Source organism: Chiloscyllium plagiosum, unplaced genomic scaffold (genome assembly GCF_037043375.1).
Source record: "Chiloscyllium plagiosum isolate Xiang-an unplaced genomic scaffold, Cpla_swu_hap1 HiC_scaffold_30, whole genome shotgun sequence".
NCBI lineage: Eukaryota > Metazoa > Chordata > Chondrichthyes > Orectolobiformes > Hemiscylliidae > Chiloscyllium > Chiloscyllium plagiosum.
Window position 1 is genome coordinate 26,839,415 of NW_028270168.1, and position 21,721 is coordinate 26,861,135.

Consider the following 21,721-nt stretch of genomic DNA (forward strand, 5'->3'; position numbering starts at 1 on the left):
AATGACACCAGAGTGAACATTTTAAGAGTGCCAATGAGGATATATTTATAACATGTATGGTAATTTATGAGTGTAACCCATGGCATCAATGTGCCTTTTGTATGGTTCTCTCTTCCTCTACCTCTCACTGCTTGTAAATGAGGTCTCACCATCCGCAGCTCGGGCTGAGGGAACCTGCTTTGCAGTTAGCCCTATCGATTGGAAAATTTGGGTACTCGTTCCTGGGCCATTTGGGCCTAGAAGGCCCAAGGTTGCTGAAAATGTCCTACACAATAGTAGGTGCACCATCCTTAGCTTGAATGTCTGTCGACTTTGGCATCACAGGCAGGGATAAAGTGGAGCTGCTAAATATCTCAGTAAAATTCAAAAAAGAAGCTACTGAGGGCCTGTGTGTAGCTCTACATTCCTATGTTTGCCTGCTGTCACTATCTTAACTCCGCAAGAGGAAGGGGACACCTGGAATGAGACGGAGTTCCCTCTAACCCTGGGACATTGATTCTGAACATCACTGGGTACAGCGATGGAGTACAGATCTGTGCACATACCCGACAGATACAGAGTGTGCCGCACCTGGTTCTCTAACCTGTCCGGTGAAACAACCAGACCTGTACAGGCTGGGGCCAAGCAGCACTGATAACATTAGTGGAATCCTACAACCTTGAATAAAGTTTACCGATTGTGTCCAACAACACTGTTTGCTTTCCCTGTGTCTGTCTATGCATTTTGACAATATCATTAAAGTCATCAGAGGTAAGCATGTCATCACCTACATTTAAATTTATCCATAACTACCCACGTACACTTCTAGGCTGTCTCAATGGCATCCAATCTCTCGCTGGAGCTGTTGAGTCTGCAGAGGAGCCACCCCAATAATTGGGTGGGAGACCTTTCTACTTTCTCCCTTCTTTAATTAGTCCCATCCCCTGCCAGCTCTGTCTAACAATATTGTGGGGACATGTCCTGCGTCCTATCCAAGACAGTTGGCTGTACACAAAGCATTTCAATGATGGGACTTACACCTCTTCACAGCTAAATCATACTGTTGTGAATTCTACACACATTTCCAACAATTTGTCAACAATCCTAGTCTTTCCCTGCCCTGTTCAGGATATGGTGTTACTTTACCATCTTGTAGGTTCTGCTCCTTAATTCTGAATTTATCTTTACAGGACATCAAGCCCAAGTTTCTCAGTCAATCATTCATATCTGAATCATGGTCTCTGGCTGCTCAGCATCCCACTCCAGAACCTTTGTATTTGAATAGTCTTTTATCCGTAGGACCATATTGACTGGGTTTGTGATAGAAAATACAATCCTTGAATTATAGGGATAGCACAGAGTATGGCGGCTAAGTAGAGTAATCACTATAAGTCCTGGGGTAGATAGCTGTTCAAACTTAAACCATTGTATCAGTATGATTGTGACACTGAAATTAATGAGTTGATTTTGATACTCATGATGAGATTGTTGGAAAGTTTAGGAATGACTAAGTACCATTGCTAAATGTGGGCCGATGATATAGACCCAAAGGCAACCTGTTATTTCCACACCATGATAATAGCATAGAATCCCTTTCACATTGCAAAAGCTATAATTGCATGCAGGGGCCACTTTGAGAAATAATTTAGCAAGAGTAATCACTGAACACAGAACTGTCTAGTATTTGTTTCTTACGGGAAAACATGTTTGTTTTGTAAAATGTAAAATGGAAATGAGGTTCTCAGGGCTTCTGCTGCATTCAATTTGTCCATGTGATAGTTTAGACAAAGGTATTTAAGTTACATGTACATGATGCGAATGATAGGGCTGTGCCCTAATTATATGATTGCAACAGCTTTAGCGACTTAGGGATTTTTTAACATTTTAAAGCAATTTACCAATGGTGAAAAAATGCCAAAAAGATGTAAAAGCAAGGCTCTGCGAGAATGATTGACTGTGTTCCCAAAGCAAGAAATAAAAACACATTTTATATGATTAAAATGGTTTTGCACATTTAAATCATTTAAACATCAACTTTTGTTTTTGTAAAGTGCTAGTTGTGTAAAAATGCAGATTGGAGTCTATTGTTTTGGGTGGAAGCCTATAGCTGGTGAAGACTCAGGAATCGTTCCACAGCCAATTGATTTCAGTTACAAGGATAGACTGTAGAAGCTGGCACTGTTCTGCTTAGAGAAGAGGTGGGGGGTTGAGAAGACTTTGGATAAAGGTTTTCAAAATCATGAAGGGGCTAGTCAAGGTAAATAGGGAGAAACTGTTTCCATTGGCGATGTGACAAAAACCAGAGGAAAAGAACTAAAGAGAAACCTTTTTAAGCAGTAAGTGATTACATTCTACGATGCACTGCCTGATCAGGATTTTTCTTTAAATATATGTAGATGGGAGCAGGAAAATATGAAGTGCCAGCTGTGTCCAAAGTCATTAGTTTGAGGTAGAGCACTTTCACCTCCCAGACTTCCTTTATGCCTCACAGGTCAGCTGTCTGCCCGATTGGCTTCTTCTTCCTGAGCCTATCAGCTTTCGGTGGCACACAACTGTACAGCCCAAGGGCCAGCTGCTGCTAGAGCAAGTTGTGAATGGGTCCTTTTCCCATGTCAGACAGCGGAGGTCCCAGTGTTCCTTGCTGGGATGAAGGGAATTCCGCTGTTCTTCCTGGTCTGAACAGAGGAGTGTTTTTGACTCATCTTAAAGATGCTTTTTCTCCCTCCTTCGCTAGCAGCTACATCAGATACTCCACTTAAACGGTCGTTAAAATGGCATTGGGATCCTGCTGGCATCACAGATTAATAATTATTAATGCTGTTTCCATCTGAAGCATGATAATGGCAGATAGGAATGGGGTCAATAAATCTTCACAGTTACTTTAACAGTGCGCTCTCTCCAATCCCACCAGAGGGGATCTGTTCTCTCCAATCCCACCAGAGGGGATGTTAAAAATCCCTCCTATATATTTTGTAAATTAAATTACATTTGGCACATAATGCTGAAGAGTGCACATACCAGTAAAGAATAAAACTGCTGTATATGGATCATATATTTGGAGTGCCATTAACATCACCCACTGTGATGATATCATGAGGACTGGTGAGGAAAGTGCCTAAAGATCTGGATGTAGTCAGTCCTAACAGTCTCTGAAATAATGTACACATGCATTTAACACATAAATAGTTGGGAAATGTAATACCTATAAGAGGCTATTTTTGTTAGACCAGAAGCAAACTATCCTTACACACTATTGTCCATCTAAGTCGTACATTTTGAAAATATGAATGGCAGCACATGTAGCATAGTGATTAGGATGGGATGTGAAGATTTAATTTTGCAGCATCAATAAGGCAGGCATGCTGATAAGACTTACAAAGACAACAGACACTGCTGATTGCTGAGGACAGCAAACCCCAAAAAAATCTGTGGCAACACTCAACACGAAGGAATTCTTCAAACAATGACTCAGAAAGCATTCTACCCTGATGAGAGACACACTGAAGCAGACAGAATTTGTAGCTCCAAGGCAGAGGTTCGGATTGCATCATGAGGCCATGGTCTGTGGAGCAGTTGTGAGCCCGCGTTCAGTAAGTGAGCAAACAAAAGTAGAGATTATGCAAGTCAAAACTGAAAATCCCTGGAACAAAGGAGAAACTTTAAAATGGTGCCGAATTTAAGGCTGAAAAGATTAGAACTTAAACATAAAAGATTTACTCAGACCAGGCAATGTCACAGCTAACACAAGGCACAGCTAAAAAACAAAACAGAACTATGAGGGACAAGCGAGAAACCTATATAATCTGCTAGCAGAGAGCCCAGGAAATAACAAATCAAGTTATTTAAAGTCGAAAAGCAGTGGGGCAACTTAAATAAGTGAGCAATTCCGGTCAAATGCAAGTTTTTTCTTTGAGTCTCCAGTACAGATGTGTAAGGTGGAAAATTCTCCGTTACAACTGCAAATGATGGGAAAAGTTTCCACTACAGCTACAAAAGCAATGAAATCCTCCATTAAAGCTGCAAAGAATGGATAAACCTCTAGAACAGCAACAAAGCATAGGAGAACCACCACTGTGCAAAATAAAATATTTTAAAGAAGATAAAAGGACCTAATGATATTCAGAAGCCATGACATCAGGAATAATACTGTCACGCAGATCTTATTTTAGAGGTGAACCAGCAGTAACACAAAATTGGACATGAAGTAAACAATTCTCACGATGTAATTTTGTTTCTAAGTTGGATACTAAGTCGGAAACTGAGCAAATAAGTACATTTGTTTAAACAATTGCAAGCATAGAAATTATGTTATTGCTTTCTAAGGGGTAAAAGAAGCAACATACATGTTAAAGAATTACTAAAAGACTTTGACAATAATTTCAACCTCAGAATTAACAAAACTTGAAAATTCAAGCTTCATATCTGCCTCCTTTTCTTACACGGGAGAATCCCTGATAAAGAAATAGACATATTAAAGGAGAGGAAAATTACAGGAATCTTCAGGTAACATATTTGTAGGTAAACAAATTGGGTTGACCAATTGCTCAATCACTGAAAATGAATGAGGAAGTCAGAAGTAATCAACAAAAAAGGTAAAAAACGTAAAATGTTCTTCTGAAGAGTCACCGGACCCGAAATGTTAACTCTGCTTTCCTCCGACAGATGCTGCCAGAGCTGTTGAGTTTCACCAGCAATTTCTGCTTTTGTTTCAGATCTACACATCTACAGTTCTTTTTTTTTTATTTTAGTGTTTAACACACTGCCACATCTCCCCCAAGTATAGAACATAGAACATAGAAGAATACAGCGCAGTACAGGCCCTTTGGCCCTCGATGTTGCGCCGATCCAAGCCCACCTAACCTATACTAACCCACTATCCTCCATATACCTATCCAATGCCCGCTTAAATGCCCATAAAGAGGGAGAGTCCACCACTGCTACTGGCAGGGCATTCCATGAACTTAAGACTCGCTGAGTGAAGAACCTACCCCTAACTTCAGTCCTATATCTACCCCCCCTTAATTTAAAGCTATGCCCCCTTGTAATACCCGACTCCATACGCGGGAAAAGGTTCACACTGTCAACCCTATCTAACCCCCTAATCATCTTGTACACCTCAATCAAGTCACCCCTAAACCTTCTTTTCTCTAATGAAAACAGCTCCAAGTGTCTCAGTCTTTCCTCATACGATCTTCCTTCCATACCAGGCAACATCCTGGTAAACCTCCTCTGCACCCGTTCCAGTGCCTCCACATCCTTCCTATAGTATGGCGACCAAAACTGCACACAATATTCCAGATGCGGCCGCACCAGAGTCTTATACAACTGCATCATGACCTCAGGACTCCGGAACTCAATTCCTCTACCAATAAAAGCCAGTACGCCATATGCCTTCCTCACCGCACTATTTACCTGGGTGGCAACTTTCAGAGATCTGTGTACATGGACACCAAGATCCCTCTGCTCATCCACAATACCAAGTATCCGACCATTAGCCCAGTACCCCATCTTTTTGTTATTCTTCCCAAAGTGAATCACCTCACACTTAGCTACATTGAATTCCATTTGTCACCTTTCTGCCCAGCTCTGCAGCTTCTCTATATCCTGCTGTAACCTGCCACATCCTTCCTCACTGTCAACAACTCCTCCGACTTTCGTATCATCCGCAAACTTGCTCACCCAACCTTCTAACCCCTCTTCCAGGTCATTTATAAAAATGACAAACAGCAATGGTCCCAAAACAGATCCTTGCGGAACACCGCTAGTGACGGCACTCCATGAAGAAACTTTGCCATCAACTACTACCCTCTGTCTTCTTCCATCCAGCCAATTCCTAATCCAAACCTCCAACTCACCCTCAATGCCATATCTCCGTATTTTCTGCAGTAGCCTACCATGGGGAACCTTATCAAACGCCTTACTAAAATCCATATATACCACATCTACCGCTTTCCCCTCATCAACCTCCTTCGTCACCTTTTCAAAGAATTCAATAAGGTTTGTGAGGCACGACCTGCCCTTCACAAAACCATGCTGACTATCCTTGATCACATTATTCCTATCCAGATGTGCATAAATCCTATCCCTTACAATTCTCTCTAATTGTAAGGGATAGGATTTATGCACATCTGGATAGGAATAATGTGATCAAGGATAGTCAGCATGGTTTTGTGAAGGGCAGGTCGTGCCTCACAAACCTTATTGAATTCTTTGAAAAGGTGACGAAGGAGGTTGATGAGGGGAAAGCGGTAGATGTGGTATATATGGATTTTAGTAAGGCATTTGATAAGGTTCCCCATGGTAGGCTACTGCAGAAAATACGGAGATATGGCATTGAAGGTGAGTATGTGCACCTCGAAGAAATTCTGTTCCTCTCTCCCGCTGGTTTTCCATTCTAACCTTGCTTTTTGGTCTCCATTGTTACTTTCATTTTCTCTCCTCACATTTGATGAAGTCTTTGTCAACACTAATTTCCACAGCTTCATCTCATTCCTCAGTGACTGCCTCCATCTTAGACTCATCCCACATGGATTCTGACTGAAGCGCTATCTTTTGTGTTTTTAATCAACCCAGGATTATAGTTATCCAAGTGATGTACGACACTCCTCGAACAACTGTTCTTGCCACATCCTGAAGTCCACACTCAGTGCCATGTACTGCCGCATATGCATACTGTCAATTATTCTTTCCATTAGCACCATCTCACACTGGCTTAGAGCTGTCCAGGACCCCCATCCCAGTTTCACTTCATGCTCCAGCTCAATCAACATTCTAACAATTTACCTTTTCTTTTCCTTTCGGACATTAAGGAATGAAAGCTGCAACAACTTAGAGGTCCCCACACTCCTCTGAAAGTCCCTTCCCTTCCCTTCTCTCTGTCTGCATCCTTTCTCCTGACATCCTGAGCATTCCATACTCAGCAAAGGTCTTAGTTTTGTCCCTCTGTGCTCCACCTCAATGAATCTCAGATTAAACATAACATTCAACTCTTCTTCCACTGCCACTGCCACCACTGTGTCCATTTCTTTGCACAGAGATCCCCTCCCTCTCCCACATATGCCTTCACTCACCTCCAGTACCTCTTCTTAACTCCAACGCTCTCCCTCCACCTAACTCCAACACTTGCCCTCCATCGACATTACATTCGTTTAAACTAATGTGGCAGGGGGCTGGGAACCAGAAGAGAAGATTAGTAGACAGTGAGGTAGAAACTAGAGACCATGAGGAACAGGATCATGAAGTTAGCATTACCAAGGGGAAGAGTGGCAGAGAGCAGATGAGTGCAAAGGAACTGGTGGTCTGAAGTGCATATGCTTTAATGCAAGGAGTATAGTGGGTAAGGCAGACAAACTTAGGTCTTGGACTGGTGCCTGGGAGTATGACATTATTGCGATCACAGAGACTTGGTTGAAGGAAGGGCATGATTGGCAACTAATTGTTCCAGGATATAGATGCTTCAGACAGGACAAGGAGGGAAGTAAAAGGGGGGAGGAGTTGTATTGCTGGTCAGGGATGACATCACGGCTGTGCTAGAGGAGGACACTATGGAGGGCTTGAGCAGTGAGGCATTATGTATAGAGCTGAGACATAAGAAGGGTGCAGTTACATTGTTGGGGCTGTACTACAGGCCTCCCAACAATGAGCATGGGGTAGAAGAACAAATGGGTAAACAAATTATGGAACAATGTAGCAGCAACAGCGAGGTGATGATGGGAGATTTTAATGTATCCAATATTGACTGGGATACACTTAGTGTCAGAGATCTGGATGGGGCAGAATTTGTAAGGAGCATCCAGGAAAGTTTTCTAGAGCAGTATGTCAATAGTCCAACTAGGGAGGGGGCCATATTGGACTTGGTGTTTGGGAATGAGCCAGGCCAGGTTGTAGAAGTTGCAGTGGGGGATTTCTTTGGGAATAGTGACGACAATTCTGTAAGTTTTAGAATACTCGTAGATAAAGAAGAAAGTGATCTGAAGGGAAGAGTACTAAACTGGGCTAAGGCCAATTGTATTAAAATTTGGTAGGACCTGGGAAATGTGGATTGGAGAGAGCTTTTTGAAGGGAAGTCCACATTTGATATGTGGGAGGCTTTCAAAGATAGGTTGAAGATAGTGCAGGATAGGCATGTCCCTTTGAAAACAAAGGATAGGAAAGGCAAGATTTGTGAACCGTGAATGACAGGAGAAATTGTGAGACTAGCCAAGAGGAAAAGGGAAGTATACATAAGGTCCAGGCAGCTAAGAACAGAAACAGGCTTTGGAGGAATATCAGGAGAGTAGGACCAATCTTAAACGAGGAATCAAGTGGGCTAAAAGGGGTCATGAAATATCTTTAGCAAGCAGAATTAAGGAGAATCCCAAGGTCTTTTATTCATATATAAGACACAAGAGGATAACTAGAGAAAGGGTTGGTCCATGAAAGGATAAAGAAGGACGGTTGTGTGTCGAACCTGAGAAAATGAGTGAGATTCTCAATGATTACTTGTATCAGTGTTCACTGAGGAGAGGGATGTTGAATGATGAATGTTGAGATTAGAGATAGAAGCTCGTTTACTCTGGATCATGTTGACATAAGGAGGGAGGGAGGATGTGTTGGGTAGGCTAAAGGATATTAAGGTGGACAAATTCCCAGGACCAGATGGGATCTATCCCAGGTTGCTAAGGGAGGTGAGAGAGGAAATAGCTGGGGCCCTGGCAGATATCTTTGTAGGATCCTCAAACACAGATGAAGTGCCAGAGGACTGGAGAGTTGATAATGTTGTTGTCCCCCTGTACAAGAAGGGTAGTAGGGATATTCCAGGTAACTACAGACCAGTGAGCCTGAGGTTGGTGGTGGGAAAGTTGCTGGAGAAGGTACTGAGGGATAGGATCTATTTATATTTGGAAAAGAATGGGCTTATCAGTGATAGGCAACATGGTTTTGTGTGGGGGAGATCGTGCCTGACCAACTTAATAGAGTCATTTGAGGAAGAGACCAATTTGATAGATGAAGGAAGGGCTGTTGATGTCATATACATGGACTTTAGTAAGGCATTTGATAAGGTTCCCTATGGTAAACTAATGGAGAAAGTGAAGTCACATGGTGTGCAAGGTGTTCTAGCTAGGTGGATAAAGTACTGGTTGAGCAACAGGAGACAGAGTAGTAGTTGAAGGGAGTTTCTCGAAATGTAGAAAGGTGACCAGTGATGTTCCACAGGGATCAGTGCTGGGGCCACTGTTGTTTGTGATATACATTAATGATCTGGAAGAAGGCATTGGTGGACTGATCAGTAAGTTTGTAGATGACACAAAGATTGGTGGAGTAGCAGAAAGCATAGGGAACTGTCAAAGAATACAGGAGAATATAGATAGACTGTAGAGTTGGGTGGAGAAGTGGCAGATGGAGTTCAATCTGGGCAAATGTGAGGTGATGCATTTTGGAAGATCTAATTCTAGAGTGAACTATACTGTTAATGGAAGAGCCTTAGGAAAAGTTGATGAGCAGAGAGATCTGGGAGTTCAGGTCCATTGTACCCTGAAGATGGCTGCACAGGTGGATAGAGTGGCAAGAAGGCACATATGGTCTGCTTGCCTTCATCAGACAGGGTATTGAGTATAAGAGTGGCAGGCCATGTTAAAATTGTACAAGAATTTGGTTCAGCCGTGTTTACAATACTGTGTACAGTTCTGGTCGTCACATTACCAAAATGATTTGGACGCTTCGGAGAGGGTGCAGAGAAGGTTTGCCAGGATGTTACCTGGTATGGAAGTAGCTAGCTATGAAGAGAGATTGAGTAGGTTAGGATTGCTTCATTAAATAATGGAGATTGAGGGGGGACCTGATTGAGGTCAACAAAATCATGAAGATATAGACAGGATAGATAGAGATAAGCTTTTTCCCAGGGTGAGGAATTCAATAACGAGAGGTCACACGTTCAAGGTGAGAGGTGAAATGTTTAAGGGGGATACACGCGGAAAGTACTTTACACAGAGGGTAATAGGTGCCTGGAATGCTTTGCCAGCAGAGGTAATAGAGGCAGACATGGTAGATTCATTGAAGGTGCATCTGGTCAGATGCATGAGTACAAACCCTTAGGAATTGGGCGACAGGTTTAGACAGTGGATCTGGATCAGCACAGGCTTGGAGGGCAGAAGGGCCTCTTCCTGGGCTGTAAATTTTCTTTGTTCTTTCCTTTTATCTAAGTCCAGCATTCTCCCTCCAGCTAACTCCAACTCTCTTGCCCCCATCTAACTCCAAAGACTTCCTTCCACCTAACTCCAACACTCCCTCCACCTAACACCAACAATTTCCCTCAATCTAACTCAAGCAGTCTCCTCCCCGAACTCCAACATTCTCCCTCCACCTAACTCCGAACACTCTCCCCCACCTAACTCCAATGATTTCCCCCACCTATTAACAACGATCTCCCTCCACTTAACTCCACCAGTCTCCCTCCCCTAACTCCGACGCTCTCTCTCCACCTACCTCCAGCACTCTCCCTCCACCTAACACCAAACACTCTCCCCCACCTAACACCAATGATCTCCCTCCACCTAACTCTCGCAGTCTCCCTCCCCTAACTCCAACGCGCTCCCCCCTACTAACTCCACCAGTCTCCCTCCCCTAACTCCGACGCTCTCTCTCCACCTATCTCCAGCACTCTCCCCTCATCTAACTCAAATGCTCTCCCTCCAGCTACCTCCAACACTGTCCCTCCACCTGGGCCCTTCCCTCTAGCTTTTTACCTGTACTCGACCTGTTCATCAAGAACTGCTGACATGATATTGGTTGCCTTAATATATCTGCCTCCCTTACCCATTTGAGCCTATGTGTCTCTGAACTGACTGCACTCCGTGTTCTCAGATCCAATCCTGACTTCTCATGAAGCCTGCCTGCGTGAGAGGTACTGCGGTTGTCATAGAGTCATAGAGTCATAGAGATGTACAGCATGGAAACAGATCCTTCGGTCCAACCTGTCCATGCCGACCAGATATCCCAACCCAATCTAGTCCCACTTGCCAGCACCCAGCCCATATCCCTCCAAACCCTTCCTATTCATATACCCATCCAAATGCCTCTTAAATGTTGCAGTTGTACCAGCCTCCACCACTTCCTCTGGCAGCTCATTCCATACACGTACCACCCTCTGCATGAAAAGGTTGCCCCTTAGGTCTCTTTTATATCTTTCCCCTCTCACCCTAAACCTATACCCTCTAGTTCTAGACTCCCCGATCCCAGGGAAAAGTCTTTGTCTATTTATCCTATCCATGCCCCTCATAATTTTGTAAACCTCTATAAGGTCACTCCTCAGCCTCCAACACTCCAGGGAAAACAGCCCCAGCCTGTTCAGCCTCTCCCCGTAGCTCAAATCATCCAACCCTGGCAACATCCTTGTAAATCTTTTCTGAACCCTTTCAAGTTTCACAACATCTTTCAGATATGAAGGAGACCAGAATTGCATGCAATATTCCAACAGTGGCCTAACCAATGTCCTGTACAGCCGCAACATGACCTCCCAACTCCTGTACTCAATACTCTGACCAATAAAAGAAAGCATACCAATCGCCTTTTTCACTATCCTAGCTACCTGTGACTCCACTTTCAAGGAACTATGAACCTGCACTCAAAGGTCTCTTTGTTCAGCAACACTCCCTGGGCCCTTACCATAAAATCTATAAGTTCTGCTCAGACTTGCTTTCCCAAAATGCAGCACCTCGCATTTATCTGAATTAAACTCCATCTGCCACTTCTCAGCCCATTTGCCCATCTGGTCTAGATCCTGTTGTAATCTGAGGTAACCCTCTTCACTGTCCAGTACACCTCCAATTTTGGTGTCATCTGCAAATTTACTAACTGTACCTCTTATGCTCACATCCAAATAATTTATGTAAATGACAAAAAGTAGAGGACCCAGCACCAACCCTTGTGGCACTCCACTGGTCACAGGCCTCCGGTCTGAAAAACAACCCTCCACCACCACCCTCTGTCTTCTACTTTTGTCTTTTGTTCTGATCTCTACATTGTAGAGGCTGAGTGCCAGCTCTCAGACACCTCCTCCTATCTCTCCCTGGACCATAACCCCCACTCTTGTGCCCATGACTGTCACCACCCTTGTCTCATGTAGTGACCTCCCTGCAACAATCTCCCAGCACATAATCTCTAATCCCATACACCCTGCTTCTACCTCCTCCCAGTTCTGATAAAGAGTCATTGTCCACAAAATATTTATTCTACTTCCTTCCCACAGATGCTCACGCACCTGCAGAGTTTCGCCAGCCATTTCTGTTTTTGTTTAAGATAACCAATCTACCTACTTCAGTACAGATCTACAGATTAATTGAGAACAAAAATCCACTGGCACAGATTGATGTTGTTGCACATATAACTCCATGGAAGCCATCACTAAGAAGAAACCAGTAATGTGCAAAGAACCGGGAAACTGTAAAGAAAAGATTCTTTGTTCTAGCAGGGAGGAAAGACATACAAGAAATTAAATATCCTCCCATTCAGAGGAGAACATCACACCACAAGGAAGACAGCCCAAGACAATTACCTTTTATCTAAACAAAACACTAACTCTACTAAGACTAAAGAAAGCATGTTTGGGGAAAATAGCAAAACCTCCAGATTGTCTGAACATGCAAAGTGAAAGCTTTGAGGGGGAAATAGGGTTGCAAATGCATCATAACAATGCCATGGGAAGAGAGGGAGATATTGTCTATGGGTCTGAGAGCAATTGAAGGAGTCAATACTGTTTGAATATGATAAGCACCACCCCCTGTGAAGATGTCATGAGAACTGGTGGGGAGAATAACAAAGGATCTTGAAGAAGTCAGACTTCAGACCAGATCCTCCTATAAATCTCTGTAACAATGTACACCAAAATCTTACAACATGTAAATAGTTGAAGAGTGGGGCAGCATGATGACTCAGTGATTAGCACTGCTGCCTCACAGCGCCAGGGACACGGGCTCAATTCCACACTCAGGCGACTGTCTGTCTGGAATTTGTACATTCTTCCTGTGTCTGTGTGGGTTTCCTTCAGGTGCTCTGTTTTCCTCCCACAGTCCAAAGATGTGCAGGTTAGGTGGATTGGCCATGCTATATTGCGCATAGTGTCCAGGGATGTGTAGGTTAGGTGGATTAGCCATGGGAAAATGCAGGGATTGGGTGGGGGGGGAGGTTGGTCTGGATGGGACAGTGTGGACTTGATGGGCCAAATGGCCTGCTTCCACATGGTAGGGATTCTGTAATAGTTGCAATGAACCAGACTTTCTTTAATACAAGAAATCTTCCCACGAGATGAGAGGGTGACTAGTTTCATATACACTGGGCCACACAAGCCATTGAGGAAAATTTACATAGAATGTGCTAATGGCAGCACGTGCAGTGCACAGTTTTTTCTCATTGATGAGCAACGTCATAATAGGGATGAATTTTCTAGGAATATCTCCCATTCTGCTCCTCTGTACAGAACTTCTGTCAGACATCCATTGACATTATGGTGACAGAGCAAGAGAACTCTTGCCCAGAAAATTCACTCCTCCAGTTGAGAATTCACTGAACTCTGGCTGTTTGCATTGTGATGTTGCTGAGCATTCAGCATCTTTCAATTACCTTAAATCACTAGTTTGCATTTTGCCTTGAAAAGCAGAATCTGCTGAAGTCTGAAATTAGTCAGATGGTGAGATCTCCTTGTGTTTCAAAGGGAGTGGTGATCAAGCTGCAGCAAGTTTGCCTCTTATTTTCCCAGCTGCTTGGACAGTTTGTAAATGTTCACCTTCTTGAAAAAGTAATGAAACTCTCACAGGCAGTTACTGAACATAACCTATTGAGCACTACAAAACACTAAAACTTAATTTTTGTGATAATTACAAAATATGGGTTTCTACTGGCTCAGCATGCTAGCATTGAAAGGCATTGCATTTCCCAGTGAGTGTCACATCCTGATTAGCAAAGTTATTATCAAAAAAAGGGTAAGTCATGGTAAAAGCAGAAAACATGGGTTCATTTCTCACAGTGGAGGTTTGTAGACAAATTGCTTACCTTGATGCTGAAGAGTTGAAAATACCCTGAAAGGGGGTGGGTCTCTCTGTTGGCGAAGGCAAGAAAAGACCAAATTTAAATATTTCATATAAATTAATTTAAATCTAATTTAAGTGTTAATCTAAGGTACCTGCTGACCATGTGCATGCTCTGTAATGGAATTAATAATCTCTATTCCATAGTCATATTTTGTGTAATATTCCAAAGCTCTATTGCTGTTTGGGTAAGCACCCTGACTAACTGAAAGCACCTTTAGGATTATAGATACAACTGGAGGATGGAAATCTTCCTGTAACCTGCATTTATCTTTCAAATTCAGCACTGAAATAAGCAGCATGGGCTACCCTTGACAAACAGCAAGAAATTTACCAAACCTCTGCGCTGACAGATTTTGTTCTTTGCTGGTCAACTCTGATCCTAGCTCAGTGAAGTGAGACTATTCATTCTACTTTCAGCAAATAGATTTTTTTTTGAGATAATTAAGCATGTCAAAGTGTTAATGAATGTCTCATTTCCTAATTGATGCAAAATAATCAACTATTTATCATAACATTTATTGCATTTTGGAACCATCATAAACCCAACAGCATGTCACATAGATAAATGCCAGCCTCGAAAATAGGGCAGTGGGCAAGGGTGCTTGGGGAAGGGGAGTTGAGGTTTCAGATTCTTGGGGTAATGCTACAGGTTCTGGGAAAGGAGCACTTGTATCAAATGAACAAATTAGAGGGATCAATGTTTCCACTGGAAATTAAATGTACCACTGGGGAGAATTGCATTTGGCAGGAAGTGAAGACCAAATAAAATCAGAAAAGAACAACAAATGTGATCAGAGAACAAGCAATATAAATAGCAGCAGACTCAAAACTAAGACGGACTGCTTAGCATTGGCCTATACACTGGAGGCAACAAAGGCACATGTTGATGGGTTCTGCTAAATTCTCCTAACTAACACTTGCAGACTTGAGCCAACGTTGAGGCAGCTGTCACACACTCTCGTTTATAATGGCTTCTTTACGATACCCTGACTTGTCTTGGGGCTGTCAACATTTGCCCCCTGTATTTTCCTAAATTTCATGCCATGAAACAGTTAATTCTGCAGTCAGCTAAATTCATATTTGGAATTGTCTCCCCCATATGCTTCCATATTGAATATATTCAAAGCTGAGGTGCACATATTGTTGGCCTCATGGTGAAACACAGGATATAGGCATCTATCAGGAACATATAGAAGATTAATATTGAGTGGCAGAGCAGGCTCTGTATGGTCTACTGCTCCTACTTCTTGTGTTCTTATGTTCTCTTTATACCCACTGAATGAAAAAAAAACTAAAGAATAAACTCTAATCAAATAAGACAGCACTTTTAATTTGTATTAAGTTGAGGTGTCAAATTAAGTGAGTGTGATTGTACCTGTCTGTTTCTATATTCAACTTACAGTAAAATAAAGCATCTCACCAAATGCTTGTTTGGTCTGCATTTTGATGGACTGAAGAAAGAATTGTGCAAAAGACACAAATGTCAGTTCAGATCACATTGGGATTCGATTATTATGTCTCTGTTTTGCATTATTGTACAAGTAGATACAGGCATGAACAATATAAATATAAGACAGCCAGAGCATTTACAAAAGCAGTTGACACCACTAAACCAAACAAGATATTTACAGAACAGTACATTTAGAGAACTTCCACTCTGACATTTATCATGCTGTACGATGAGGGGTCAGTGGCAGCTCTCCAAAGAAAAAAAGGGGAAGGCAGCAGGCAAATTGATAATGACGTAGGTAAATGTTTTTTTCCAACAATTATCACAAGATGCTGGAGTAAAGAGCTTGAAGAAGAACTCTCAAAGACACTAATTGAAATAGTAATCAGCTCCACAGCAATTAAAGCCTTCAGGAAGGATCTTCCGGATAAGGAGAAGGTCTACACCAGTGACACCCTGCTTGAAGATAAAGGCTAACAAGATAAAGCTATAGTAGCTGGCCACATCACTTACATGCTTTAAGTGCAACCAATGCTATTGCTATAGTCAGCAAAGTGCACAAAATAAAGGAGATCTGTAGCAAAAGCTGTCCTGCACTTTTCAGATTTGCAAAGCATATGGCACCAAAGGACACTGGTGTAAAATCTTGATCGAAAAGCCAAGCCAGAAACCAGAACAGAACACATGTGACCAACAGGACAGTACAGCACCAAAGCACGGACAGCAGGGCAAGTCTTAAGAACATGCACACATGCAAAAGTATCAACAAAATTTGCAGACAAATGAACAAAGGGCAAATTTTGGAAGACAATCAAGCTTTCCATACTGAGAGTTGAAAAGTGTGGCACTGGAAAAACACAGCAGGCCAGGCAGCATCCGAGGAGCAGGAGAATCGACGTTTTGGGCATAAGCCCTTCTTCCATACTGTCAACCTTATATACCATATCAACAGTATAAGGTAATCAAAAGTCTTTACAACCACTAACATTTTACATCCTGAAAAGGCAAGGCAAAGTATACTAAATGCTATAATTGACACATGAGCAAGTATAAACTTATAACCATGCTGCATTATAAAAGACATGTACCTCAACAAGTGGTTCTGCAGTGTTCAGCCTACAAAAGACCATCTCACAATGTATAACCAATCACCAATTCCATGCATTAGCACAATCATACTACAGCTTGAATGCACAAGTTCAACCTATCTTCCCAAAATTCATACCTGATAGGTATACCCAATGGTCCACCAGTGGTGGAATTACCAGTATGCCCAGTCCTTGGTGTTGTCACAATTTGTGAGATTCAAAACCACAATCACTGTGACGGAATATGCCAGCCATGATGAAATTGAATTGGTCAACTATCTCAAATAGCAGCATCAAGACTGCATTGACACGACTGGCAATGTTAAGGCGGTGCAATAGTGCAAGACAAGAACACTACAACCCCTGCTGTAACATCTTGCAACAACTGATGGAAAAACTTACTTAGGTCATTATCGATCATCCAAGGAAATGCAGCATGCACATTCAGGAGAGGTGCAATTGGAATTAAATGAGATGAAATGAAATGAGATGGTTCAGAAGTGCAATCAGCACATTGACTGGTGTAGTTCCATCACTTGTGTCTTAAAGAAAGATGGTACCGAAGAAATGCCCACATATGATATGTCTATGACACTGTCTGATACAGAAACTGCTCATGCTGGAAGAATTAACATCCGAAATTTTCCATAGCCAGGTTCTTTTCTAAACTAGTTGCGAAGCATGGCTACTGGTTCAACCATTTAGTTAGATGATATTTCGGCTATCAATGAGCCAAGACCTATTCCAGCAGCTCATGGATAGGATTAATAAAAAAAAATTGACTGTGTTTGCATAGTGAACAATATCTTGGCCATGGGGAAGACATAGGCAGCCTTGAGCAGTGATAGCAGTACAATGCCATTTAATTGCAAAAGTGCCATGTCAACATCAATCAGATAAAATGTTTTGGGTCCATTCACTCTGTCCAAGAATGTGGTATGTGCAGTTAAGATAGAGAATGTCAAATGAATGCTGACTCCATAGGACAAAGAGGATCTGTGATATTGCTTCAGATATTTCAACTTCTTCTCATCACATATGCTCAACTTTGCGTTAAAGGTACAGCCATTGAGATATTTGATCAAGAAGGATTTCCCTTACATGTGGTAAGATGACCACCAGTATATTTTTCATTCTGTCAAGCAGCTTCTTTCACTACAATATAACAACTCCAGAAAAGGCAGAATTTTGAAATGACATGCATCACAAAAACCCTTAGCTTTAAGTCTTTTGCAAGACAAAAGGCTTTTTGTTATTAATTAATCCTGTCACCTGGACCAACCAACTGCTCCAGTACTGAATTTGAGAGATTATTTCTGGTATTTGGCATCAAACAATTTCAATCGAGAGCATGGTGCTGGAAAAGCACAGCAGGTCAGGCAGCATCCGAGGAGCAGGAGAATCGACATTTCGGACAGGAGCCATTCATCAGGAAGCCTGTTGAAGGGCTTATGCCCAAAACGTCGATTCTCTTGCTCCTCGGATGCTGGCTGATCTGCTGTGCTTTTCCAGCACCACACTCTCGACTCTGATAACCAGCATTTGCAGTCGTCCTTTCTCCCATCAAGCAATTTCAGACTTACTTACTCAGGAAGAAGTGTACAATTGGAATTGATCATTAGCCATGAGACTTGATTTGCGGCAAACCACTAATGAATGCGCCCATATTTGCATAGTTTACTTCTCAAGGTGCAAGGATATGGCTTTAAAATCAGATACAAACCCCAGATACCTGGAAGATTATATCGGACATGCTGAGCAGATTACTTGTCCTATGTAAAGACCAAGATATTTCTTCTGACCTACATGTTGATGCTCTATACAATGAAGTTGAAGACATTCTCAAAGTGGATCTGTCTACACTTTGGCCTGAACCAGTTGCAGTTAGCAACTGCTGAAGGTGAAGATATAACTCATTTACATAAATGATTTGGATGTGAGCTTAAGAGGTACAGTTAGTAAGTTTTCAGATGACACCAAAATTAGAGGTGCGGTGGAAAGCGAAGAAGGTTACCTTAGATTACAACGGGATCTTGATCAGATGGGCCAATGGGCTGAGAAGTGGCAGATGGAGTTTAATTTAAATAAATGCGAGGTGCTGCATTTTGGGAAAGCAAATCTTAGCAGGACTTATACACTTAATGGCAAGGTCCTAGGGAGTGTTGCTGAACAAAGAGACCTTGGAGAGCAGGTTCATAGCTCCTTGAAAGTAGAGTTGCAGGTATATAGGATAGTGAAGAAGCCATTTGGTATGCTTTCCTTTATTGGTCAGAGTATCGAGGACAGGAGTTGGGAGGTCATGTTGCGGCTGTACAGGACATTGGTTAGGCCACTTTTGGAATATTGCGTGCAATTCTGCTCTCCTTCCTATTGAAACGATGTTGTGAAACTTGAAATGGTTCAGCAAAGATTTACAAGGATGTTGCCAGGGTTGGAGGATTTGATCTATCGGGAGAGATTGAATGGGATGGGGCTGTTTTCCCTGGAGCGTCAGAGGCTGAGCGATGACCTTATACATGTTTATAAAATCATGAGGAGTATGGATAGAGTAAACAGACAAGGTCTTTTCCCTGGGGTGGGGGAGTCCAGAACCAGAGGGCATAGGTTTAGGGTGAGAGGGATAAGATATAAAAGAGATCTAAGGGGCAACGTTTTCACGCAGAAAGTGGAATGAGCTGCCCGAGGAAGTGGTGGAGGCTAGTACAATTGCAACATTTAAAAGACATTTAGATGTGTAGGATAGGTTTGGAGGGATATGGGCCAGGTGTTGGCAGGTGGGACTAGATTGGTTTGGGATATCTGGTTGGCATGAACAAGTTGGATTGAAGGGTTTGTTTCCGTGCTGGACATCTCTATGACTCGAAGATGAATTTCAAGGACAAACAAGCCCCAGTATTCAATGTGCTACACAAAGATATCATGCCCAGATTGGATTACAGACATATAGGTATTGAATACATGAGACAGCTAGCACATGTACTGGCCAGGAATGAGTCAGGATTTTCAATGACTTGTGTTGCTAGTGAGACATGCCAAATGTATTAACCCCAGCAATGGAGGAAGTCTTGACATCCACAGTGTTCCATCCACTCTTTGGCTGAAAATTGCAACTGGTCTATTCACAGTGCATTGGGAATATTACAACCCTGTGACAGATTATTTCTCCTGATGGTTTGCTGGCTTAGCAAAACAATGAATGCAACCATCCCTGTCATTATGAGTGTTATATTTTGGTTTCTTTGCTGTACCTAAAAAAGTAATATCTCCCAATGGAAAATGATTTACAAGCAAACTATTTCAAGACATCTGTACTAAGTGAGGATGACCTATAACACATTGTCACCCCACTATCAACACTCAAATGGCCTAGATGAACATGTGGTATATATCAACTCAATGATCATCAAGAGTCAAATAACAATACAAAATTTTCACACTTTATCACTGCATTTTCATGCACTACCAATGGAGAGGAGATTACTACACACAGCACAACTTATCCTCACAAGCCAAGTTCAAAAACCTTGCTCAGCAATCAATTGTATTTATTTATTCATTTGTGGGACTTGGGCATTGATAGCCCACCGCTATTTGCCTTGAGAAGGTGGTGGTGAGCTGCCTTCTTGAATCACTGCAGTTCACTTGCTGTGGGTTGACCCACTAGACTGGTAGGGAGGGAATTCCAGGATTTTGACTCAACAACTGTGAAGGAATAGCAGTTTATTTCCAAGTCAGGGTGGTGAGTGGTTTGGAGGGGAACTTGCAGGTGGTGGTATTCCCAAGTACCTGTTGCCCTTGTTCTTCTCAATGGAAGTGGTCTTGGGTTTGTAAGATGCTGCCTAAGGATCTTTAGTAAATTTCTGCAGTGCATCTTGTAGATTGTACACACTGCTGCTACTAAGCGCCAATGGTGGAAGGATTGAATGTTTGTAGATGTAATGCCAATCAAGCAGGTTGCTTTCTCCTGGATGGTGTCAAGCTTCTTGAGTGTTTTTGGAGCTGCATCCATCCAGGCAAATGGGAAGTATTCCATCACACTCCCAACTTGTGACTTGTAGATGGTGGATGCACTTTGGGGTATCAGGAGGTGAGTCATGCGCCGCAGTATCCCTTGTCTCTGACATGCTCTTGTAGCCATTGTGTTTATGTGGTGAGTCCAGTTGAGCTTCTGGTCAATAGTAATCCCAAGGATGTTGACAGTAGGGGATTCAATGATGGTAATACCATTGAATGTCAAGGGGCGGTGGTTAGGGTGTCTCTTATTGGTGATGATTATTGTCTGGCATTTGTGTGGCGCGAATGCTACTTGCCACTTGTCAGCCCAAGCCTGGATATTGTCCAGATATTGTTGCATTTGAACACGGACTGCTTCAGTATCTGAGGAGTCACGAATCAATTGTTAAGCCATTCTGAGACACAGGACATTCCTCTTCAAAGACAACGGATTATGCGACCAGCAAGCAGATAAAGATCTACCACAAGTATGTACTAACCAGACAGCACAAGACAGAAATACAGTTACGAAGACTTGGATATCAGCAAAAAAATGCAACCAATCCAGATTATACAAAGTCATGATGCAACTGGTCATGGTGTTACATTACAGAGGAACAGAAGTCAGTTCAGCCCAATGTATGATGCACTAATCATGCACAGACAATGCAGAAGACAAATCCAATTGTGATTGTGTGGTGATGCTGAATGACCGCAATCAAGTTGTGAACCAAGAGCAAACAAGAACAACATGTACCTCTCCAAATGGGTATAAGATCACAGATCAGGATGTGTTCTCAAACCTCCGAAACATTAAAGTTTAATCAATAATCTTGTTCATTTTGTTTTCGCACGTTTGTACAATTATCTATTCAACAACAAATGCTTACGTACAGCCATGAATATTTGTTTGAGAATTTTATTTCAGTGTATAAAGGGGGTTATGTCGCGCAGCTAGCAGTATACCTTAAAGAGACATGCTCATGATAACATCACAAAATCACAACATGTAATCTGATGGTATAAAAGTCTGGGACTCCATCTTATCTGGGGCCAGTTGAAGCATGACAGGCTGATGAAAGTGTGCCACTGCTTATAGCTAATCAGCTTACTACTAGTCCAGACACTGAAGTACCTGTGACTGTGAT

The 21,721-nt window shown here is 42.4% G+C and overlaps 1 protein-coding gene across 1 annotated transcript in view; it reads right to left on the minus strand.

Annotated features, from left to right (window-relative positions):
• The window catches only part of LOC122563647 (uncharacterized), a 115,997-nt gene that overhangs the window by 89,678 nt on the left and 4,598 nt on the right, over window positions 1–21,721 (minus strand). Inside the window, exon 3 of the mRNA XM_087976831.1 lies at window positions 14,005–14,050. Within this exon, the coding sequence (XP_087832957.1) occupies window positions 14,005–14,050 (46 nt within the window). The remainder of the gene's footprint in view (window positions 1–14,004; window positions 14,051–21,721) is intronic.